General features: G+C 31.9%; 3 protein-coding genes across 3 annotated transcripts in view; all 3 read left to right on the plus strand.

Moving 5' to 3' along the window:
* Positions 1 to 11,086, plus strand: part of LOAG_17153 (small conductance calcium-activated potassium channel protein) — a 13,716-nt gene extending 2,630 nt beyond the window's left edge. Inside the window, exons 2-18 of the mRNA XM_020449812.1 lie at positions 367 to 463; positions 689 to 783; positions 1,203 to 1,461; positions 6,825 to 6,936; positions 7,156 to 7,244; positions 7,316 to 7,365; positions 7,512 to 7,607; positions 7,906 to 8,055; positions 8,388 to 8,482; positions 8,669 to 8,766; positions 8,942 to 9,011; positions 9,341 to 9,441; positions 9,583 to 9,641; positions 9,854 to 9,964; positions 10,123 to 10,250; positions 10,362 to 10,431; positions 10,669 to 11,086. Of these exons, the coding sequence (XP_020306610.1) occupies positions 379 to 463; positions 689 to 783; positions 1,203 to 1,461; positions 6,825 to 6,936; positions 7,156 to 7,244; positions 7,316 to 7,365; positions 7,512 to 7,607; positions 7,906 to 8,055; positions 8,388 to 8,482; positions 8,669 to 8,766; positions 8,942 to 9,011; positions 9,341 to 9,441; positions 9,583 to 9,641; positions 9,854 to 9,964; positions 10,123 to 10,250; positions 10,362 to 10,431; positions 10,669 to 10,902 (1,902 nt within the window). The 5' untranslated portion in view covers positions 367 to 378 and the 3' untranslated portion in view covers positions 10,903 to 11,086. The remainder of the gene's footprint in view (positions 1 to 366; positions 464 to 688; positions 784 to 1,202; positions 1,462 to 6,824; positions 6,937 to 7,155; positions 7,245 to 7,315; positions 7,366 to 7,511; positions 7,608 to 7,905; positions 8,056 to 8,387; positions 8,483 to 8,668; positions 8,767 to 8,941; positions 9,012 to 9,340; positions 9,442 to 9,582; positions 9,642 to 9,853; positions 9,965 to 10,122; positions 10,251 to 10,361; positions 10,432 to 10,668) is intronic.
* Positions 11,087 to 12,505: 1,419 nt separating this feature from the next.
* LOAG_05283 (hypothetical protein) lies at positions 12,506 to 15,914 on the plus strand (the record flags this gene model as incomplete). The annotated part of the gene is made up of 5 exons (XM_003140820.1): positions 12,506 to 12,516; positions 12,979 to 13,159; positions 13,363 to 13,427; positions 14,087 to 14,183; positions 15,846 to 15,914. The coding sequence occupies 5 exons, from the start codon at positions 12,506 to 12,508 to the stop codon at positions 15,912 to 15,914; spliced, it is 423 nt and encodes a 140-aa protein (XP_003140868.1).
* Positions 15,915 to 17,309: 1,395 nt separating this feature from the next.
* LOAG_17154 (SCY1 protein kinase) overlaps positions 17,310 to 21,131 on the plus strand; it is a gene marked incomplete at its 3' end in the record, with an annotated part of 12,568 nt that continues 8,746 nt past the window's right edge. Inside the window, exons 1-3 of the mRNA XM_020449813.1 lie at positions 17,310 to 17,456; positions 20,126 to 20,284; positions 20,430 to 20,599. Coding sequence (XP_020306611.1) covers positions 17,451 to 17,456; positions 20,126 to 20,284; positions 20,430 to 20,599 — 335 coding nt within the window. The 5' untranslated portion in view covers positions 17,310 to 17,450. The remainder of the gene's footprint in view (positions 17,457 to 20,125; positions 20,285 to 20,429; positions 20,600 to 21,131) is intronic.

The raw sequence follows: 21,131 nt of genomic DNA on the forward strand, positions 1-21,131 counted from the left end.
GTAGAGACGAAAAAAGTGATTGTAACATAGGTAAAAATTCTTGTCTAAAAAGTATTTTATTTGTCATCTGAAAAAATTTTCTTACTACTGCCTGTTAATTAGTTTCAGGAAAGAGAATAACAAAAAGAAAAAAACCAATCTTCTTATTTGATTGAAATTAAACAAACAGTAAGGAAGAGCCGAAATACAATAAAACTTGAAAAGTAGGGTATTTGGTGGATGGGATGTGTCATTAACGTATTCATCAAGATCGGAATATGATCAGATCATAGCAATCTTTTTATTTATTAATTTTTTTATTTGAAGTTTCTAGATTGCATGCGAAGTTTTATGAAGAATTGATTTGTTTTTCGCCAATTCTTGCAGAGAGGGTTTTCAATGAAACGACGTCCGGCATTTTCCAGCGGTGTGGCTCGAAATTATGCATTTTCCTCCGGTTGCAGTGGGATAACGAATTCTCCCGGTAATCGTTCCATTTATGACTAATTAGCTGTATTTGATTAAAATTGTTTGAGTTAAAACGTTTCAATCACGTTGATTCTTCGAATTTTTTTTTACTGTAAGCAAAGTTATTGAAATATAGTGAAGGTATCTTGAAAATTCTTGAGTAACTTGATGGGAAATAGATGTATATGATTACTTCTTTGTGGTTAATTCATAGACTGCGAGAACATTGAAATAATTTCAGGATGCTCAGCTGCCTTTGGCAAAGGTAATGTACGTACACCAGGTCTTGGAGGACGATCACCACAGTCCTCATTAGATTCAAGTGATGTTGGACAGGTTAGATATTATGGAATTTAATTTTTCGAAATTTTCTCTTGTCATTTTTTTCATCAAACCAGAGATTATTTTAGAAAGGTTTAGCAAAGGTTAGTTTGATAATTCCTGTTTTAATCCCTTGAAGTGAAGTTCGCCGAAACCAAGAAAACATCGCCCGCAGATCCAAATTTGTTTAAGACAAAAAGTTCATAAAAGAGAGATGGATACAAGTTCAATGCATTAGTGTTATCCTTAAACTCATTATAATCGTTTAAATTGCTTTTTTTTCTCCAAAAATTCATCATTTTTAAACACAAGGTAGGAACTCACTCTTTAATTTTAATTTTCAGTTATTCTTGCTTTTAATGGCCCAATTTCTTTTACGGTATTTATACCAATCATGTCAAGTCATGCTTAAGTTAAACAGTGTCAAGTTATAGATTTCGATGAATTTGATGCGCGTTAATGGAGCGATTGCACCTTTCAAAGCTTTGCTAACAAGCCTAACAAGTGCGCCTGATCCATTATCACCTACTACACCAATAAAATCTGGAAGAAGTGCTTCCTCGCAGTATCTTTCCAGTAGTATTAGTCCAAAGAAACTTCATAAAATTGGCTCACATTATGTACTGGAAAATGTCAACCGGAAAGAAAGCAGCACAACTCGATTATTCGATGCGCCAACAACCAACGCTGAAAGTTAATTTTTCTTTTCTTTTCTTTTTTCACTTTTGATATCTGCAAATAAATAATTCATTAAATATTGTAAAAGACATTTGATCTTCGACCTGATTACTAGTTGTAGTAATTAGAGTACCTACAAAAATACACTTTTCCTTCTACTGCACCATTTATTTTTATTATTGAATTCCAATATTCTTAAAATTCAACCTCATATAATTATTTGTTTTGCTGAAGTTTTTTTTCTATCCATGTTGTTGGTTTTAACCTTTAGAGGACTTATCAATTCATCCAATTAAAGGACTTTTTAAAGTGTAGCTTCCCATCTGCTACCAGTGCCTTATCATTTAAATTCCGATTTGAAATCTCAATCGCGGCTTTTTGCATAATTGATCGGGAATAATTAAATAACTCTTGCATTCTTTTCGTGTCTATTTCACTCAACCCTTGAGAAAATCCAATTTGCTGTTGAACTGAAATTACAAAATGATTCATTTTCAATTCCTTCTACCAATTTATATAAGAAAATGAAACTTATACATTTTGATAAAATTGCTGAGAAGCAAATCATCAACGTCCACAAGGATTATTATATTATAGGATTATTATATTTAAACATTCTCAGGATGCTATACTTCGAGCTACACTTTTACATCCTGAAGATGATCTATTTTGAAGGAAAGTTACATACTTCGAAGAGTATTGTTAAATTCATATGAAAATCGGAACAGGAAGATTACTGTGAACATATGTTCTTGTTTTAGTCGATTGGAAAACGCCTTTTGGAATTTTAGAGATACTATTTAAACTTGACATCTTTCTGCATGCATATAACTCGGATGCTTAAGGAAGGAAAGAAAAAATGTGCATTCATGTGTGTTTGTTCTCGAAGGATGAACAAATTGCATGCAATGCATGCATGGATGCAATTTTGTCATTAAGCATAATGTAAATTATAGGATATTTTATATCTACGATTTTACAATGCTCAGTTAAACCTTTCAGAGTATATCAATGTTATTACATTTCTTCCAAGTTATTTCACAAAAAAAAAACACGCAAATTGTATTGGTTGGATCACTGAAGCACAAATGGGACAAAAGTCACCGGATAACATGAACTACTGTAGGCTTAAATTTGATCAATCATCTCTGAATCTTCCCAATCATTTTTTTTGATTTACCAAAAGGTGAGAAAATTTCTATGAACGATTCTCCTCCCATTTTTGACCATATTTTACAAATCATTCTTTTGTAACCAATGCAACTAATCTCTCCATAGACTTCCTTCTTTTCTATTTTTTCTTATAAAGTTTGTAAAAAATGGAAAAAATTGTATGATTGACCTATTTTGCATATGTATATTCAAATCAGATTCTAAGCAAACTGTTCCTTTTTTTTTCCTTTTATAAATTTCTTTCGGCATGCAAATTTGTTATCTCATGTTCATCCACATGTATGCGTTGTCAGAATTGTCAAAAATATAATTTCAAAGAGCAAACATTAATTTATACTAAACAAAGATAGTGAAGTTGAGAAATTAAATAAAAGAAAACTTATTGCCTAGAAGTGGAAGTGTCCTATTGTCAATTACCTTAGCAGGTAATAGTGACAGTGGAGGGAGAGTAAGAAAGAAGTGATTTCCGACCTGCATGAAATATATAAACTAGATCCTTTCTTCTATTATTTTTTTCTTTTTGAAGATTGAAATTATTGATACTTTTTTGCTGCCTAACAAAAATAAGCAAAGTTGAAGAGTCTTTTAAGACCTAAGGAAATTTATCACCCAAAACCTTCGTAGTTTCCACAGAAATAAAGAAGAAAGTAGGGACGACTGCGAAGTTGGAATTTGGAAATTATTTGTTCGCATATTACAACTTTTTCAGTATGAAGTAGTTTCCTCCAACCAAGTATTTCCACGTATATTTAGATTTAATATTAATATGGTTGAAGAGATGAAAAGATGGGTAGGTTTACCTCTTTACTGAGATATAGTTAGTTACTTGATGTTGTAAGCATCAAGAAGTGATGAAAATGAAATTTTCATCCTTCACTTTTTTTACGACATTTTTTTATACACATTTAAATTAGTGTAAAATTTAACTTTTTGTCATTTCCATCTTCAAGCTAGAGTTTTCAAATGACTTGAAAAATTGTTGTAAATTCAACCACCCATAACGTCGTCGTGAAAAGTCACGTTTTCAAAATTTTTTGAATTTACAAATATTTTGATTTTGTATATTTTGATTTCATTTTTTCTTCGCAAAAAAAATGAATGATAGGCGCACTTGATCCACTGTTCATCTATTGTTATTAGCAATTCAGGCTAAATTATTTGGGTGTTCCCATCCGGAAATCACATTTCTGCATTTCACAACTGATGTTTTTATCTAAAAAGTTGATGTAATAGTGGTTTCGAAAATCTTAATTAATGATTGATCCGCTTGACTTTCTCAAAAAATTGGTCAGAATGGAATTGAGCAAGAAGTTGAGTATATTTTGTGAAGAAAAAATGATAAAAAAGTTGGAAAAGAGGCGAAAATGGAATTTGAATGGTATCAATTACAATATAACATTTCCATTAGGATAGCAAAATCCCTTTAAAAGCATACTGAAAAAAAGGAACATTAATCTGTTCCCGAAGTTTTTCCTCTTTTGCAGTAAACCTTACAACAAGTCCCTTTAACATTTTCATGCTTATTTTTTAGCAATAAAATTTTACTTTTTTAACTCATCTACCATCTCTCGTGCAAAATTTCATTACAGACAATTAGAAAACTTCTGTTTTCCCATTACTTGTTCTTGACAACCACTATAGCCATATTCATAAATAGCATAGCTTTAGTTTTTACGAAAAGCAGCAACAAAATTTCATTCAAAGTTTTTCTTAAGTTAATTTATTCTTAATAAAAAAAAGAATTGTTTCCCAATTCATGCTAATGGATATTATGTTAAGTCGTGATAAATAATGTAAAAAATCCCACCAAGCATTTCTCAATGATGTGAAACATTGATGCTTTATAATATCGATCGGTTTTCGATTCTGAATCTTCAATTATTGCGTGCTTCAAAAAGTTCCAATGAATCTCGTATAATACGCCTAGTGCCACACAAAGGCATTTTTGAACGGATTATCTTGAATGGGAAAGTCATCCCATCCAGTTTATTTTGCAGTATATGTCGTCTCTTACTATTTCTTATTAGCTAATTAAAATTCATTCATTTCGATTTTCCATATTTCCATTTTTTCTAAAAAATCAATCAATGTAAAGTACAGTTCAGCCTGGTCTTCCTTTTTTCATTTAGGATGAAATTTTCTTATTATTTTTTTTGTCTACTTAATTTTATCGAGTAAACGAAGAGAACTGTTGAAGAACAATTGATAAAAGTGGTTCACGAAAAGCCGAAGAAAGTCTGGGTTTTCCAGGTTCATTGATTTCTTTGAAATTGGAAGTTGATGGGTATAGTCTGGGTTTTCCAGGTTCATTGATTTCTTTGAAATTGGAAGTTAATGGGTATAGTCTGGGTTTTCCAGGTTCATTGATTTCTTTGAAATTGGAAGTTGATGGGTATAGTCTGGGTTTTCCAGGTTCATTGATTTCTTTGAAATTGGAAGTTGATGGGTATAGTATCATCCAATATGATTGGATTATCCTCAATTATAGCTTAAATTTGATGAACAAATTCAAAAGTTAACGCTCGTCGAGAGCAAAAACGCACTTCTTTTGGTTGTAATGAGTATTTTAGAATTCCATTAAAATTCTATTCTATTTAAGAAAACGAAAATTCTATTTTTTTTCAATTTAAATTTTTTTTGAAATTTTGGCGTGGCATTGAAAAGCATTAATTGGCCCATTGTTTATCATAACTGTCAAAACAAAGCATTTTTTCTGCTGGCGTGATGTTATTCTATTACAGTGCAAATTTGAACCTTTCTTGAGAACATTTTCCTCCACAAAAAATGCTTAGTCACCACAGAAAGGGTCATGAGGATGACACCTTTTCCTGTCAAACTTCACTACCGTCATCTCCCTTGATTCGAGGAGTGCTGTAATATAAGCGATGAATGATCAAGAAAAATCGAATAGTTCCTCTGTTTCGTGATATCTAAGAAACTTAGCTCCATCTTTGAGGTGTCTTTGACTTCGATAACAAAATTTTGAAATCAGAGATTAGCAATGGCCAGATATAAAATATTTCGGAAATTGCTAGCAAATTGTTGAATGCCATTCGTGGATCACGAAGGAAAATATATTTTCCAGTGGATAACAACCATGACAACTACTTGTGGTGCAATTCTGGAATGAAATGATTCTAAAGAAGGCGATTGATCCGTTGAAATATCCCCGTAAGTTTAAAAATGTGTTCAGTTCGAAGCAATAGACCAAAATATTCTTCGAAATTTAAAATTTTATTGAGTTTATTCCGGAATGCAAATTGAAAAAGAAAAGAAGGAACTTATTCGTCCCAAAGAATCGGTACTTACTAAGTTCATCGATATGGCATTTTCGGAAAGTTCAAACTTTGAGAAAGATCCATATTTTGCATGCTATATTGTGTGAGTGCAATTTATATTTGGCCATATTTAATTAAATTTGATGATAAAACTAAGGGTGCAGCTTTAATTGTGCATAGGATTATTTTTAACCGAGAAAACGCTATTAAATTCGCCTTCGTGCTATCGTAAGTTCGAAATGACATAGTGATCGCTTCCGATTCGATTTCGACACCTATCAGTTTTATCACATCGTTAGTGGGAGCAATGAACTATCTTCCGGAAAAGCTCATTTTACACTATAAATTAATAAAATTGATCAGATCTCATGAACCTATGGTATGAAACGAATATGCTTGAAATATTAATTGTCAAAAATTTGGTTTGCATAAATTTTGCTAATTGCTAATTGCAAAGTCTTTTATGATTATTATAATTAATATGGGATAAGATTGGAGAAAGAACGAAGGAAGTATTTGTGCTTTAAATCTTTTTATATTTGACACACAGTTAAAAAAAGCTATGAAAGCTAAGTTTTTCATACTTATTTATAAATGTATATTACCTTGAAATTTTAATTCAAATACAATGAACTGAAGCGGGACTCTTTGGAGAAGATGAGAAGCTGTACACTGATAACTGATAATTTTCAGAAAAGCTTAACTATTCTCTTTTTTATACCTTTTAAGCACATTAATAACTTTCATACAAAGTTGGATCATTTTTTTCTGGTCTTGACTTATTCTAATTAATTGGAAATTCGGTTTTTAAACCGATTTTGATATTCTGTTTTGGTATTCGTTTTATTCATATTTTTAAACAAATAAGATCAGACAGTAAAGTATGGATAAATAAATTTAAATATAGTATTGAAACCATTTCTTTAGGAGAACAAGACTCGAAGAAATCGTTATCGCTTTTGCTTAGCGAAGATTTGGAAGGCCAACGAACAGCAAACGATGATTCGGAAAGTCCACTAATGAGGAAAAAAGAAACGAGGTATTTTTCCAAATATTTGTAATCTTTTTGAAATCGAATCAGAACTGAATAAATTGATATTAATATTAAATGAGCTTATTATTACGGAAAATGAATTGTTAAATGTACAAATTTATTCTTCTAATCAGAATTATTTCATATTAATGTTTTTCATTAACATAACGGTTATCATAGGTCATCGTTAAAACAATAATTAAGAAAAAATTGCTTTCATTCCAGTAGTGGTCGACTAATTAGACGTCAATTATTGTTTCACGTACGACGGGTTACCAGCGATTGTGCTTTGTTTTTTGCAGCAATTGGAATTGGTGCGCTTACTTGGTTTTTATGTGTCTTTGGGATTTAAAAGATTTAAAAATTTATTTTAATCAAATTTCAGGCTTAATGATTGTCGACAGTGAAATGAATGCAGCTAAAATTTATCAAAAAGTAAATTTTGATTTTACCACTTCAATGTTTCAAAACTGTTTGATGTGATGAATTTATTGCAATTTTTGGAATGCTGTGAAAACAGTTTGTCTGTTCGAAGTTTTAATTTGTTAAATTTTTTCACTCCAAATTTATTTCCATTTCAGGGATCATATACAAGTACGATTTTGAAAAGTTTAATATTGCTAAGTACAATTGTTTTGGTGGCACTTGTTATCAAATTTCATGTACATGAAGTACAGGTAAGTTTTGTTACCTGGTTAGATAAGAAGCCGAGTGGAATGTCATAAATTAAACATCCGTAATCTCAGAAAGGCATCAATGTATTATTTTCTCCCGATATGTCACGAAATAAGCGTTTTATTTTGAGATTTTTTCCCTCGAAACATCTGTATCTGTCCTGCATATTTTAAATAATTAAAATTATTCATTTGAGACGCTTCTGTTGTTAATGTTCATAACAACAATGTAACTGAGAGAAATCACTCAAAATCATTTTGCAGTCACATCTGCGCTTCGAAATTTCATCCTATTTTACAGTTATTTATGAATGCAAACAACGCAGAAGATTGGCGAATAGCCCTTACATGGCAACGCAGTTTACAAATTGCACTTGAAGTAATGGTGTGCGCAATTTGTCCACTTCCTATTGATATCAATTTTTACTGGACAACATTAAGTGGGGAGACGGTAGGTGTCTTGTTGAACAAACAGTATGAGTTAAATTGATTTATCTTTACTTAGAGATACTATAATTCAAATGGTTTCTGTATTGGAAATGGTAGCTATGATTTCTGTTCAGAAGTTTGTTTATGGTATCATTTAACGCTTAATAAGACAGCTTTGCTTGGAAGAACGGGAGGAAACATATCTGATTTTTAAATATTACAATTTAAGCATATTATAACCTCTGCTTTAAAGAGGCTTGTATTCTTTGCATCTCACAAAACTGATCAGAATTAAGGGATAAAGTTGGGAAGATTTTGCATATTGCTTCTCTCATCTAACAAATTAAATTTCAGATGAAAACAACAGAGTTACCACTTGATGTTCTCTTATCAATTCCAATGTTTTTTCGATTATATTGGTTGTGTCGTGTCATGCTGTTACATAGCCGGTGCAATTTTTAATTATTATTTCACAATTTTTAACTAACTTTAAGCACAGTTTTAAAGGCTAATTTCTGATGTTTAAAAATGAAAAAAATTATTATAAATGCATATATGATTAAAATTTAAATACACGAATAAATGGTAATCGATTAAAAAATAAATAACCAAATTTCAGCGTTTTTTATTCTTAGATTGTTCACCGATGCATCCTCAAGGAGCATTGCTGGTCTTAATAGAGTTAATTTTAACGCACGGTTTATTTTGAAGACCCTAATGACATTATGTCCCGGTACATTCATTCAAATGTTTTTTTTCTTCCATATTAAAAATTTGATAGAAAAGACGGTTTGACGGAAAGTGATTGAACATTGAGAACACTGATTTCTGTTCTTGCCAAATACTTTTTATTGTTGAGTTACTGTCTGTCTACTGTTTTACTGTAATCCATGATCAATTCCTTAAAGGTACTGTACTTATGATATTCACCGCATCTTTGTGGGTAATTGCCGGATGGATTCTGAGGTTGTGTGAAAGGTTTGCTCTTTTTATGGTTAAATTTCAATATGAAACAAATATTTTCTTCTCTCTCTTTGTCTGTTTATCCTTTCCATAAAAATCTTTCGTTGTCTGAATGTTTCACTTCTTCAACCGAGATTAACTTCTATTCTCTAATTAGAGAATAGATCTCCAATTAGGATATTAGGTGGAAGCAAGCTTTATTGTGATATATTTTGCATAATAATTTTGAATTATTTGTTTGTTCCGCTAAGAATTTGAAACAGTTAACACAATGGAATTTGTTTGAAATATCGTTAAAAGGATGAAATTTCGAAGTCGAATTCAATTTGGCAGAATTTTTTTAGGCATCATGTCACTGATTCGATTAACATTCATGCGCAGAAGCACCAAGACTATCTTAATTCTTTGTGGCTAATTGCAATAACTTTTCTTTCCGTTGGTTACGGTAAGTTTGCACCAATCGGATTACAATAATAATGGTGCTGTGGTTGTGTTATGATTATGATCATTATGAAATGAAGGATAAATACTATGTCCTTGACATGGCTGCGTAACAAAACGCTCTCAAATTTTTAAAAATTTGCAGGTGACATTGTACCAAATACATATTGCGGGCGTGCGATGGCCGTTATTACTGGTATTTTGGTATGTCCCAATTTTTTTTTCTTTTTGCATGAATATAAATGATTTGTTTCTGGCTGAATAAAAACAAGAAAGCTTTGGACAATGTTAATCTGTTGATTGTTTTCTGAAATTGAAAACATCCTTTTCTTCTTGGTTTCAACTCAAATTGATCTGCGAATGAATTCCGATTTAAGACTTTACACAAGATTAAAGTGGGGGAATCACTTATACAGGGTACGTGCACATCATCAATGGTGGTGGCGGTAATAGCTCGAAAACTTGAATTAACTCGTGCCGAAAAGCATGTGCATAATTTCATGATGGACACTCAACTTACCAAACAAGTAATCGATTCTCTTTACCATCCTATTTTTTTTTTTTTTCGAAAAAACTTTTCAGTTACGACGGGTCTAATCGATATTTCTAACTTCAAGCGGTGTATAGCTTGCTAAAGATTTCTTCTGCATTCTCGTTAATATAATACCAATCTTTAGAATTTTAGTTGAAACATACGGCAGCAAACGTGTTACGTGAAACGTGGCTAATTTATAAACATCGATGTCTGGCGGATAGAATTGAACCAGCGAAAATTCGTATGCATCAGCGCAAATTTCTAGTTGCCATTTATGCGTCAGCCATTTATAATTTCATTTCCCCTATTTCTTTTGAATTTAGAGGTTTTTTTTTGAGAAAATCTAGGAATTGTTGACGAAGCAATCGGAAATTTGATTTAAATTTCAGATTACGAAAAGTGAAACGGGATCAAAGAAAGTTGGCTGAAAATTCGGTTTCTCTAGGTGATGTCGCAAAGGTTTGCGTTGATTATTATTATTCAGACGTATTACTGATTTATTCAGGCTTATTGCTTTTATTGATTTAAATAAAAGTAAACGGTTTAAATCTACAACTTATAATCATAAATTCTAAGCTGCACCTGCAACTTGAAATTACTTCTTTAAATAGAACACACTGATTTTGTTTAAACAAACTGGTTCTTTGGAAAAGTTTATGCAGCTGAAGTTATATATATTAATTCCGCATATTTCAGACTACATCAAGTACATATGAACTGGTGCACGATGTTCAGAGTAATCAAGAAGGGTTATCGCTAAGAATGACCGCTATGGAGTATCAACTGGCCGATATTAATCGTGAATTAAGCGCATTGGTCGAGTTTTTGCGACCAAACCGGATTTTGAGAAATGCTAGCCTCGCAACAGCAGGAATTATTGCTTCACATGATAATGGTGTGAGGAGGAGATGTAATGCAATGGAAAGTTGAAAATTCATCTGATATTGAAGGAAGTGAGATCATTACCGCTTTCAGGACTATTAGCGCTCTCATGACTTTGTTTATATATATTTGTGGAGACTAAAAAAATTTTCGTTTTGTTCTTGACTAATTTTTTACCTTATAATTATAAGTTCCTGGAGAAAATGTTGGATGCGAATAAAAGTTAATGCCGAAGGAATAAGACTGATGAAATCATATTGAGTTAAACAAATGCATCTTTAGAATCAGTCTCATTTTTCCTATCATTACGAATGAGCAACAACTACATACTTTGGTTATGAAAATTTTTGAACTCAATGGTGACGACTATCGTAATATTAAAGTTTGAAATTGAACAGTAGAACAACTTTCGACATAGAAAAAGAATCAATAATTTTTTAAGACATTCAAAAGATCATTCTTATCCTTCATGAAATTTGTGTACATTAGTGTTTTGCTGGTTATACTTTATCTCATATAATGAACTACGTTTTCTGAAATTGGCTGATTGCTAAAATAATGTGGGCAATGATTTTATCTATAATTTTTCATATGTCAAAAACATTTGACCACTATGCACATAGGAAACATGCCAGAAACACAGAACAGGCCAAGAAGAAATCAATTGCTGATAACTGCATTTGAGTTTAGTTGCCTTACATATTAGAGAAGAGTGTTGAAATTATTTGTCTACAGATAAACTGCTCGAGCAATCTTTTTTTTTTCAATTTCAAGATTTGATTTTTAATCACATTGCAACAGATGCCTCAATAGTATGCGGAAGATTGGAAAGCCTATGATCTTTCAACGTTATTAGGTGAAGATTTCGGAAGACCCTATGATACGGTATTTATTAACTGATAATCTTTGATTCTGACCCATAATAAATTTTATCATGTCTGGGAAAAAGCTATTTTCATCTTCAGAAAACATTTTATATATTACATCTTCAGAATCATTATAAATTAACTCATTTTTTTACTGAACGTTCAATTTTGATCACAGCTCTGATGAAAAGTGATATCTTCGGGTTGTTCTCTTCCTCCTTTCAATTAATAATAACAAAGTTTGAGAACTTCTGCATCTCATTACTCATTATACTGTGCTATGATAAAAACTGCAATATTTTTTCCTGAAATCGATAGAGAACTGGAATGAATAAAGAACGAATATTTCTTATTTGAAATAAATAATCATACATGTTATGCAGAATTTTACCATTAAATTAAAATGGCAGTGATACATAAACTCAGACTTAGATAATTGAAATTATTGAGAGAGAAATCCACTTGAAAGAAAGAAGCTTAGAAATTTAATATTATGATAAAAGGGAAGAAGCGATGCATCAAGTAACTGCACATAATTAAGAGCGTGAATAAGAAATGTCCCATTGTTAATCACATATTTCTGATTTCAATATCCTTCCTCTCCATCAAAAGGAAGAGAGAGAGAAAGCTTTCCCTTCATAACTGCTTGCCTTTAAAATTTTCACATTTTCATATGCAAAATAGCAAACGCTAACTGCACTTTGAGAAGTTTCATTTAGTTTTCAGATTTGAAGTATTGTATATATCCTTTGCTTTTTTTTTGGTTTACATCCCTGCGAATAAAAATGGGAAGGAGGTGGATTTTAATATTTTCAAAATGACATTCTGAACTTTCATGGAAAATGTACACTCTGGATTCCGTTCTATTGACATTGCACTTCCATTGGGTATAGGAAAGAAGCACTCCTGTCTGAATTAAAATCGCTATTCCAATTCTGTTCTATCGAATTTATTAAATGCACTTGGCAGGACAAGAAACCATAAATGCAAGGCCTTTCTTCGTTTAGGATTACTGTTCCATATTTGCACCGATTTAGATGCCTTCTTTCTATTTTACCAGAATTTAAGGATTATTAGCAATATTCGCCAGCTCTTCTCACTTCTTTACTAAGCATTTTTCTAAGAAAAAGGTCTGATCACCATGTTTAATCATCTAACTTCAATGACCTTTCTGGAATGCTACAACTTTTATTCAATTCAGATTCCTTTCCTACGTTTCGGTAATGCTTATATCTTTTTTTTTTTTTTTTTTTGTTAGGATCGGTTACATTCCTACAAATATGGTGAATACATTACCAACAGATGTTTACAATCACAAGCCATGCAACATTGAAATTAAGCAACAAATAGAGCTATTATCGTATCCGCCAGCTATCATCCTATCCATTCCATCCAGCTCCATTCATTTAGCTTGTGTTCTCAAGACGTGTATTCTTCGAGTAGCTATGGCTTTAATCCATTTGTTTCAATTTTTCAACCTTCTACTTCTCTTTTAAGATATCGCCTTCTCATGTCACTACTGTTTATGCAAGGTAAACTTTAGAGAATGTGTAGAAGGCGATATCTGTTGGCATGCTTCATTAGAGAAAAAGACACAGAAGCCTAATGAATAGCAACAAATGCTTTTAAATTAAAAGTTTAGACAATGCTGAATACGACAATTATCAAAATTGTTACCTTCTGCATAGAAGTAGAAATGATTATACGGTAATTGTAATGATAACGGTAACCGTGTGTTTTATACTGCCATTTAGGAATTCATCTCACAAATAGTCACATCGTATATCTTTATCGATTGGATGTTAAGAAAGATAAAATGTAAGGAAGAAAAGTTGCAAAAGACCGAACTAGTTGATGAAAATATTTTCAGTATCACTAATTTCATCTTTTTCTTTTAATTTCCCACACCTCTTGAATTACTGCCACAGTCAACTAGAAAGCTCTTATTAAACTTTTTTCTAAAGTTTATCTTATTGATTTTTAATAGCCAACTTGAAATCCACATGTTCTTGAATCTCAAGATTGCCTCTCACTAATAATATATATTATACACTTTATATATGTATATGTATATCCATGTATGTATATGGGTAAGTAAATGCTTATGTATAGATTTTTGCTATTCCAGAATTTTCGAAAGGAGTTCACTTTCTTTTTCAAATGAGGATGACTAATGTTGTTTACGAAGTTAAATGGCGCACATTAATACCTATGCCATTTCTCATACTGTTTTCTTTGGCTGTTAAAAGCATTTATGCTTTATTGCTTGTCTTCTAAAAAATTGTCAAAGTAAATAAAAAAGTAGATCAGGTCAAGATTTCTTTTACTTGAAAAAGTTTTTTAATCAAAATATTTCTATTTCGCAGGTTTGAAATAGATGAAAAATATTTAGAGAGCTGGAAAATCATTGTCGGGTACGGTACGCTTGTACTCTCATTGGGATCTATGCCTAAAGAAGCTTTTGTTTTTCTCAAAACAATTCATTTTCTACTTGGCAATAATGTTCCCTTCCAATACTTTTTTCACTTCTGAATGCTTCGTTCTTAAGTTAAACTTATCTTTTAATTTTTATTCCTTCACCTATTTTCGCTGCTTATAGTTGTAATTCTCTAGAGCACTTCGAACTGAGGTATTAATTAAGAAATATTTGAATTTATTTCAAAAAGTTCCAATTGTTTCAATAAGTTTTCCGGAATAGTCTGTGATATTTAACGGAATCACTCAGTGAATTTCAGATTCCTCGATGTGCTTTCATGTATCGTCATGTAATCTGTCCTCTCTCTTCCTCTCTCTCTCTTTCTCCCTCTCTCTTCTAAGTTCTTTCAAATTACTGATTGAAATTTTTCGCTTTCATTATTTTTGCTCTAAGACAGCACAGATCTGTAGGAATAAAAATTCATTAGTTTAGGGACTAACAGATATTATCAGCCTCATTCTAAAACATCTGCCGGCAGCGCAGTAGTGACAACTACAATTCAGGAAAAGCCTTTTCAATAAAAAATGAGACAAAAGATTTTATGGCTTGTTGTTTGTGAGGCGAAATGAGGTAATAACGAGATTAGTGGGAAGCATTATATTGATATAGGCTTTGTCAAGAAACGAGTTAATCAATAGACCAAAGCCGCCACATACTGTTTCAGTCATATGGAAGCTTGTTGGCTTTATGAGCTCTCTTACGAGAACGGCTTTTATTTTTATCCGTCAATTAGGTTATATTTAATTAGCCTACACAATAATGCCTAAAAGACATATCTTTCTAGTGTTGATACATTTAGAAAAAAAGGGCTAAAAAGGCTTTTAAAGATAAATATTTTTCGATAAATATTTTTCTTCAAAACTTCAAGTTCCACAAGATGTTGAATTTTTAGACAGCATTAATGGATTACTGGTCTGATTACACCACTAATTTTTTAATTTTACATTCTTTTTCATTTGCAAGCCAATTTTTCGATGTTTCAATTTGTATCACATAACCGCAAATGTTCAAGAGCAGCATAGAAGACATGTAATTCATTTTATTAATTCAAAAAACAGGTTTTCACAAATCCATTGAACTATGAAAAGGTTTAAACAGAAAAATTTATAACTACAATCGAATTTATGTAAAAATTGTGAAGTAAAAGTGCATTCCTGCAAAAACTGTTTGCATAAGTAACATTAAAAAGTTGGCACGCTCAGCCAATAATACATACTACAAACTGAAAACCTCAAGCTGCACGTTATTTCAGGTTCGTATTCGTAATAACGTTGATTTTTTTGAAACTTGTGGCTAATAGCAAGACAACAGGTCATCTGCATTGGACAAAAATGGATCATAGGATCTACTGCTGCATAATTAACTCGTCGCATTCATTTGGGAAACGGAAGTTTCAGTTGTGATTGAATTTTGTTAGGATAAAATAAAGCTGCTGGAATTTAATTTTTGTGCCATGTAGAATGGGCCTAATCAGGCTTCTTGGGACACATGGGATGGTCTAATCAGACTCCTTGAGACACGTGGGATTTTTTTTTGAGACTTTTTGAGATATTTAGGATGTCTAGTGGGAGCAGTTTCTTTCTTACTATCATTTTCGTTGTTTTGTTGAATATTTTCACATATTGAAACAAGTTAAGAATAAATTTTAGATCAGTATACAGCTAGAAATGTCGAAATTTATTAACACCGATCTTTCTGTAGCCGTTTCATCGTCATAGTTTTATTTCTAGCAGAATGAACAACAGTTTGATTTCTCTTTCATGAATTATTATTTTCAAATCTTTGTTTGGACGTTACTATGAAGTAAATTTATGAATGAAATCCCCTAATTAATATATGATTTGGACATTAGTCTAATTTAGTAAAGATTGAGCTGTTACGATTTGTTAGTGATCTATGACATGGATTAATGATTTTTGTTAGGAAGTGCTGAGGGAAGGGGATAGCAACGAGATATGTTGGCACTATTTTAAAGTGCTTAGAAGAGAAAGTTTTCAAAGAAAACATTTTTCTTGCATTGTAATTGATTGCATGGGAAGATATTTGGAGTAGAGCATTTCAGGTCATGTTCAAGATCAAGAAAACGAAAAAAAGAAGAAAAAATTTAGATTCTCTTCTCATTATCATTCTCTTCCTTCATCCTGCTTCGTGTAACATTTATGCTCCTTGCTATCAATCAGGTTGCGGGAATTTTGAAAAGTTGTGAAATTTATAGATCTTAGGTTGTGGCAGGTTGACGTCATATTTCTCGGGAACAATTTGGCTTAGCTTGATTGAAATTTACATTTTGGCAAGACTTATCGAACGATATGTAAGAGGCACAATTTCCATCAGGATTAACATGAGTTCCATGTGATGGTAGCATTACGGAATTTCGGCGACAAGTTGGGGGTAATTTCGTTAACAGTGAAAATAGAATAATCGTTCTGGGTAATGCTGATGATCAGAATATGGAGCCAGAATGATGGTATTGGGAATTTTTGTAGAGGGAAGAGCAGCGCTCAAAAAAAAAGACTTATTGCGTTTCCATTCCAGAATGATACACCTTGAAGAAATCGCTGCTTGATTTTCAGAATAAATAAGGAAAGGGAATAAAAGAAGTCTTTTTGGAATAAACAAAAAAATAAGGGGAGTTCAATATACAACGGTGAAAGAATATCTAATACGAAGAAAAAATAGCTGGCGGAAAAACAGGAAGAAATTAAATTAATGAATTGGAATAGATACAGTTATAGGAGAGAACAAATAAGAGAATGAAATTAACCAAACAGACAAGTATCATCTTTAAGAAATCACAATTATCAACTTAGTGATAATTGCTTATATGATTTTGAATACTGTCAGAAATTAGGCTGTCGGAGTAATTACGATGATACAGTGAAATCGCATTTTTGAATTGTGTAAATCGTTTGATTTTTTTTTAATTTACTGTTGTCTAACAAGTAAATTTCTTTTCAGATTACTGTTAGAGCACTGATAAAATGAAAGTTAGCAGTAAAAGTGACGGCTAAAGAACTAGTGGAAACGATGTTATGAAAGTCTCAGATTAGCTAATAAATGTTATGATGGATGTCTGTTACCTATCATTTCGCTAAAGTATTCAATTACCGACTCATTTCTGCTTCCACTAACATTCCCTCATGTCAATTAAATATTTGCGTTCCAAAACTATTCCCATGCATATATATTGAATATGTTGTAAATGAGAAACGCTATCGACAACTTCCACCTTCTTCATACGATAACGTCCACTCATGCAGGTTTCTTTTATTTTTTCGATTTTTCTTTCGAAAAGTTTGCATTATTCTGAAATTATTCCACTCATCTCATTTTTATTGTTTATGATAACCAATAGCGCTTCGTTCATTTGTACCAACAGCGCCGAGATTCTTTGCTTTTCCTCCTCGCCCTATTCCTCTCTCATGCTATTCTATTTGATATCAACGAATTGCAATATTTGGGTATGTTCTGAACGAATTCAAAACTTTCCTGATATATTAATTTCAGTTTCTAAAACTGACGATGTTATGAAAGTCTCAGATTAGCTAATAAATGTTATGATGGATGTCTGTTACCTATCATTTCGCTAAAGCATTCAATTACCGACTCATTTCTGCTTCCAATAACATTCCCTCATGTCAATGAAAATCAGTCAGTTTCTTTCTCGACACTTCGACCCCTTTCCCAAAGAATCACATAGTTTTTACGTCCAAATATAGCCTAGTGAATTTACCCTTCCCCTAATTTTCAATTCAATATTTTCGAGATCTTATGGTAATTTTAGATCTTTTTTCTTCCCTCTAGGTTTATTATCAACGGTAATACGGCTATTATCGTCTTTTGAGTCTTGCCCATAGAAATACCATTTTCATCATTATCATCATCATCAACAACATCCCGGTGCATTATGCAAGCGCCCATTAACGAAAAAGGTACTCACCGAATGTTCAGGTTGTTGCCTAACTTTGATGTTATTTAATGACTCGGTTCTAAAATCTTAAAAAGTATGGGAATTCTTCCAGTGAACTTCACTTTTTTATAAACAAAAAAAGTGCCTTCCACTATTTCATTAATTTCAACTTGGTATCTAAATGGTTTTCTTCATTTTGGATAAATAAATGATGTTTTATCCTTTTGTCAACACCAATTAGTTACCCAGTACTGTCGGGATTTTCATTTGGGTTTATGTTTTATTTATATGCACTATATATTTGATGGAGTCAAATATGTAATCATACATAGTGTGAATTTTCAATTTAATCGCTTATTTGAATTCATCCCGATGATGAAAACATCGAAAGAGTTTTTCAGAAAATAAATTAGAACTCTCATAACTCATCTGTAAATACAGAGCATTAGTTTTTCTATATTGAGGTTCCTTTCAAAGACGTCTGGCAGATGAAAGAAAAACGATCAATAATTCTATGTCCAACCAATTAATAATAATTTCCTTCTTCGGAATACTCTTGCATCTCATATATTCATCAAATTTTTCACTCCAATTCAAACAGTCATTCATTCATTGTTTTTTCATAATAAAACTTCCGTCGATATTGGAAAAGAATTTTTCTGCATGGAAAATGTATGGCTTCTTTCCATTCTTACAACAGAAAAATACGAATAATTGTAGTATCTTGCAGAGATTCATTTTGTCGGAGAAGCTAATTTGTTGATTTCGTTATCAGCGACATAGATTTATTCAGGAAGTAATATTGTTCTTTCACAGTATTACTAGTTAACAACAACAAAAAAAATATACAGTGTACAGTAAATTGATAAGCAGTGATAAATGAGTTATACAAAAGCAAGCAATATGATCAACTAACAAATTCCTTGTTGTTTTGTTAGCAGGTTGTGTAATGGTTGAGATATTATTTTGTCCTTCCTCGAGTTGGGGTATACCGCAATCGAAAGCAAGGAATATTATAGCCTGTTGTCCAATGACGACGAATATATGAAAATGACGTTGTGATCTGCTTGACTGTAAAAATGATTGTGTAGGATTTTTTTCCACATATATATACCAGTGGAGGAGTTTTTGTATGCTTTACTAGGGTTATCATGGAAGTATGACTGCTTCTCGCATGGTTCATTGTGTAGTCACGGATAGGTACTGAAATGTCTTTGTGATATTTCCACTACTTCTTATACCCCCTTCATTGCCTTAATTTACTACCAGGATTTCATCCTGTTTAGCAGATATTATAGAAATTTTATTTGAGCATAACTTTGAATTCGGTAATTTTCATTCATTCTTCTCACGATAGTCATTTTTGATCGAGTGATTCGAGTAGGAATTCAATGTTTACAATCGATGCAGTAAGATACAGCCTTATTATGTGTAATATGGGAAGAAATGTCTCTTATATTAGCAGATTTGATCGTCCTGCTTCATATAAAGGCATACAATGTCGGATATACGCTAAACATAAGTTTGGTATGGATTAAAAGCCTTCATGATATCGCCTTATATCTTCTAGATTAGATTTATAGCTTTATATTTTCTAGTTAAACATTTTATGACAAATATTTTGGATATTTAAGAAAATTTTGGCACTATCAGTTCGGGATGATTTTATTTCATGTTGGCAAGCTGTCGAATAATTTCTCCATTTTGTTTTCCATTCCAAAAATGAATCTAATTTTTTCTTTTCGATTCTTAAAATTTCATTTCTTTTTACTCTTCGCATAAAACCTCGACCGATTAGCAAGATTGAATTTTTTTATTATTTATTATTTTTTACTGTCTAATTATAAGTGAGATAAAAAAAGTGCTCTTTGTTTTCCATGACATTTTTCGGAACTTTCAATACTTGGATTTAAATCATAAAATGATGTTCAGAGCTGGAATCGAATTGTGGTTCTAAATTAAGCAAATCATTCAGATAAAAAAATTTTGAAATTACGTCATAGCATTAACACATTGAAGCGATTTCCGACAATCTCATCGACTGAGTCCAGTCCTACGATCACGAGTATGGTTACAGCATTTTCAACACCTCTTGATAACTGCTATCATCAGTTGAATCTACAATCTGTTGCTGCTTATTGGAAGTTATATTCAGCGAAAAGTATCACTGGAGACAAGGTTCTCGTTTAGAACATAGATAACATAGCTAATGTAGTTTTGGTATAGTATGGTAGCATTACTGATTGATTTTTCAAATTTCAAGAGAAAGCTTCTAGATAGATACTGGCTCAAAATAAACGAAGATTTTTGGATTTCCTTTTAGGATGCGACGATATTTGTTTTTAATCGCAAAGACAATGTCAAAGCACCGCTGAGATTAGGACGTGGTAACCGTCTGACTTTAATTGATCTTATTCGATATGATGTTTCACAGCTTTCTTCACTTGCACATCCACGAATTTTACAAGTTCTTCACGACGTTGAAGAGAACAAGTGAGAAAACAGTAATTGCTAAGTCTTCTCAAAACCTTCAGGAAAATAATTGGTAGTTTCCCGAGGTTTCTTTAAATTTTTTTTGATTTTGATCAGAAATAAAATATCTCTTTAAAGAAACTATGGGATATTTTTGGAGATATTTTTGATACTTCACCTGCAGGTAAATATTTGCGTAAACGGTATCTCAGGTTGTTTGGTTTTAGTCTTATTGTTGATCTGTGATCTCAGCTTAGATTAATTGATGAGAAATAAGATGAAAAGTTCATCCTAAATTATAATTTGTGAATTGTTTACCAGAGAGATGATAACTTTCGCCTCGGAAAATATTCAAGCAAGTCTGGAAGTAATCGTGGTTGAGGATGGACTTGGCAAACTGGAGATGAAACTTGGTATCTTGCAGGTTTGTTTTTTATCACATTATTCATCTGAATTGATCTTTCTGAGTTTAAATTAGTTCTTTTTCTCATAAATCCTTCTTTATTTTCAAAACGTCCGGCCAGGTCTCATTTCTTCAACTGTAATATTGGAT

The sequence above is a fragment of the Loa loa genome, assembly GCF_000183805.2.
Source record: "Loa loa unplaced genomic scaffold supercont3.45, whole genome shotgun sequence".
Taxonomy (NCBI): Eukaryota; Metazoa; Nematoda; class Chromadorea; order Rhabditida; family Onchocercidae; genus Loa; species Loa loa.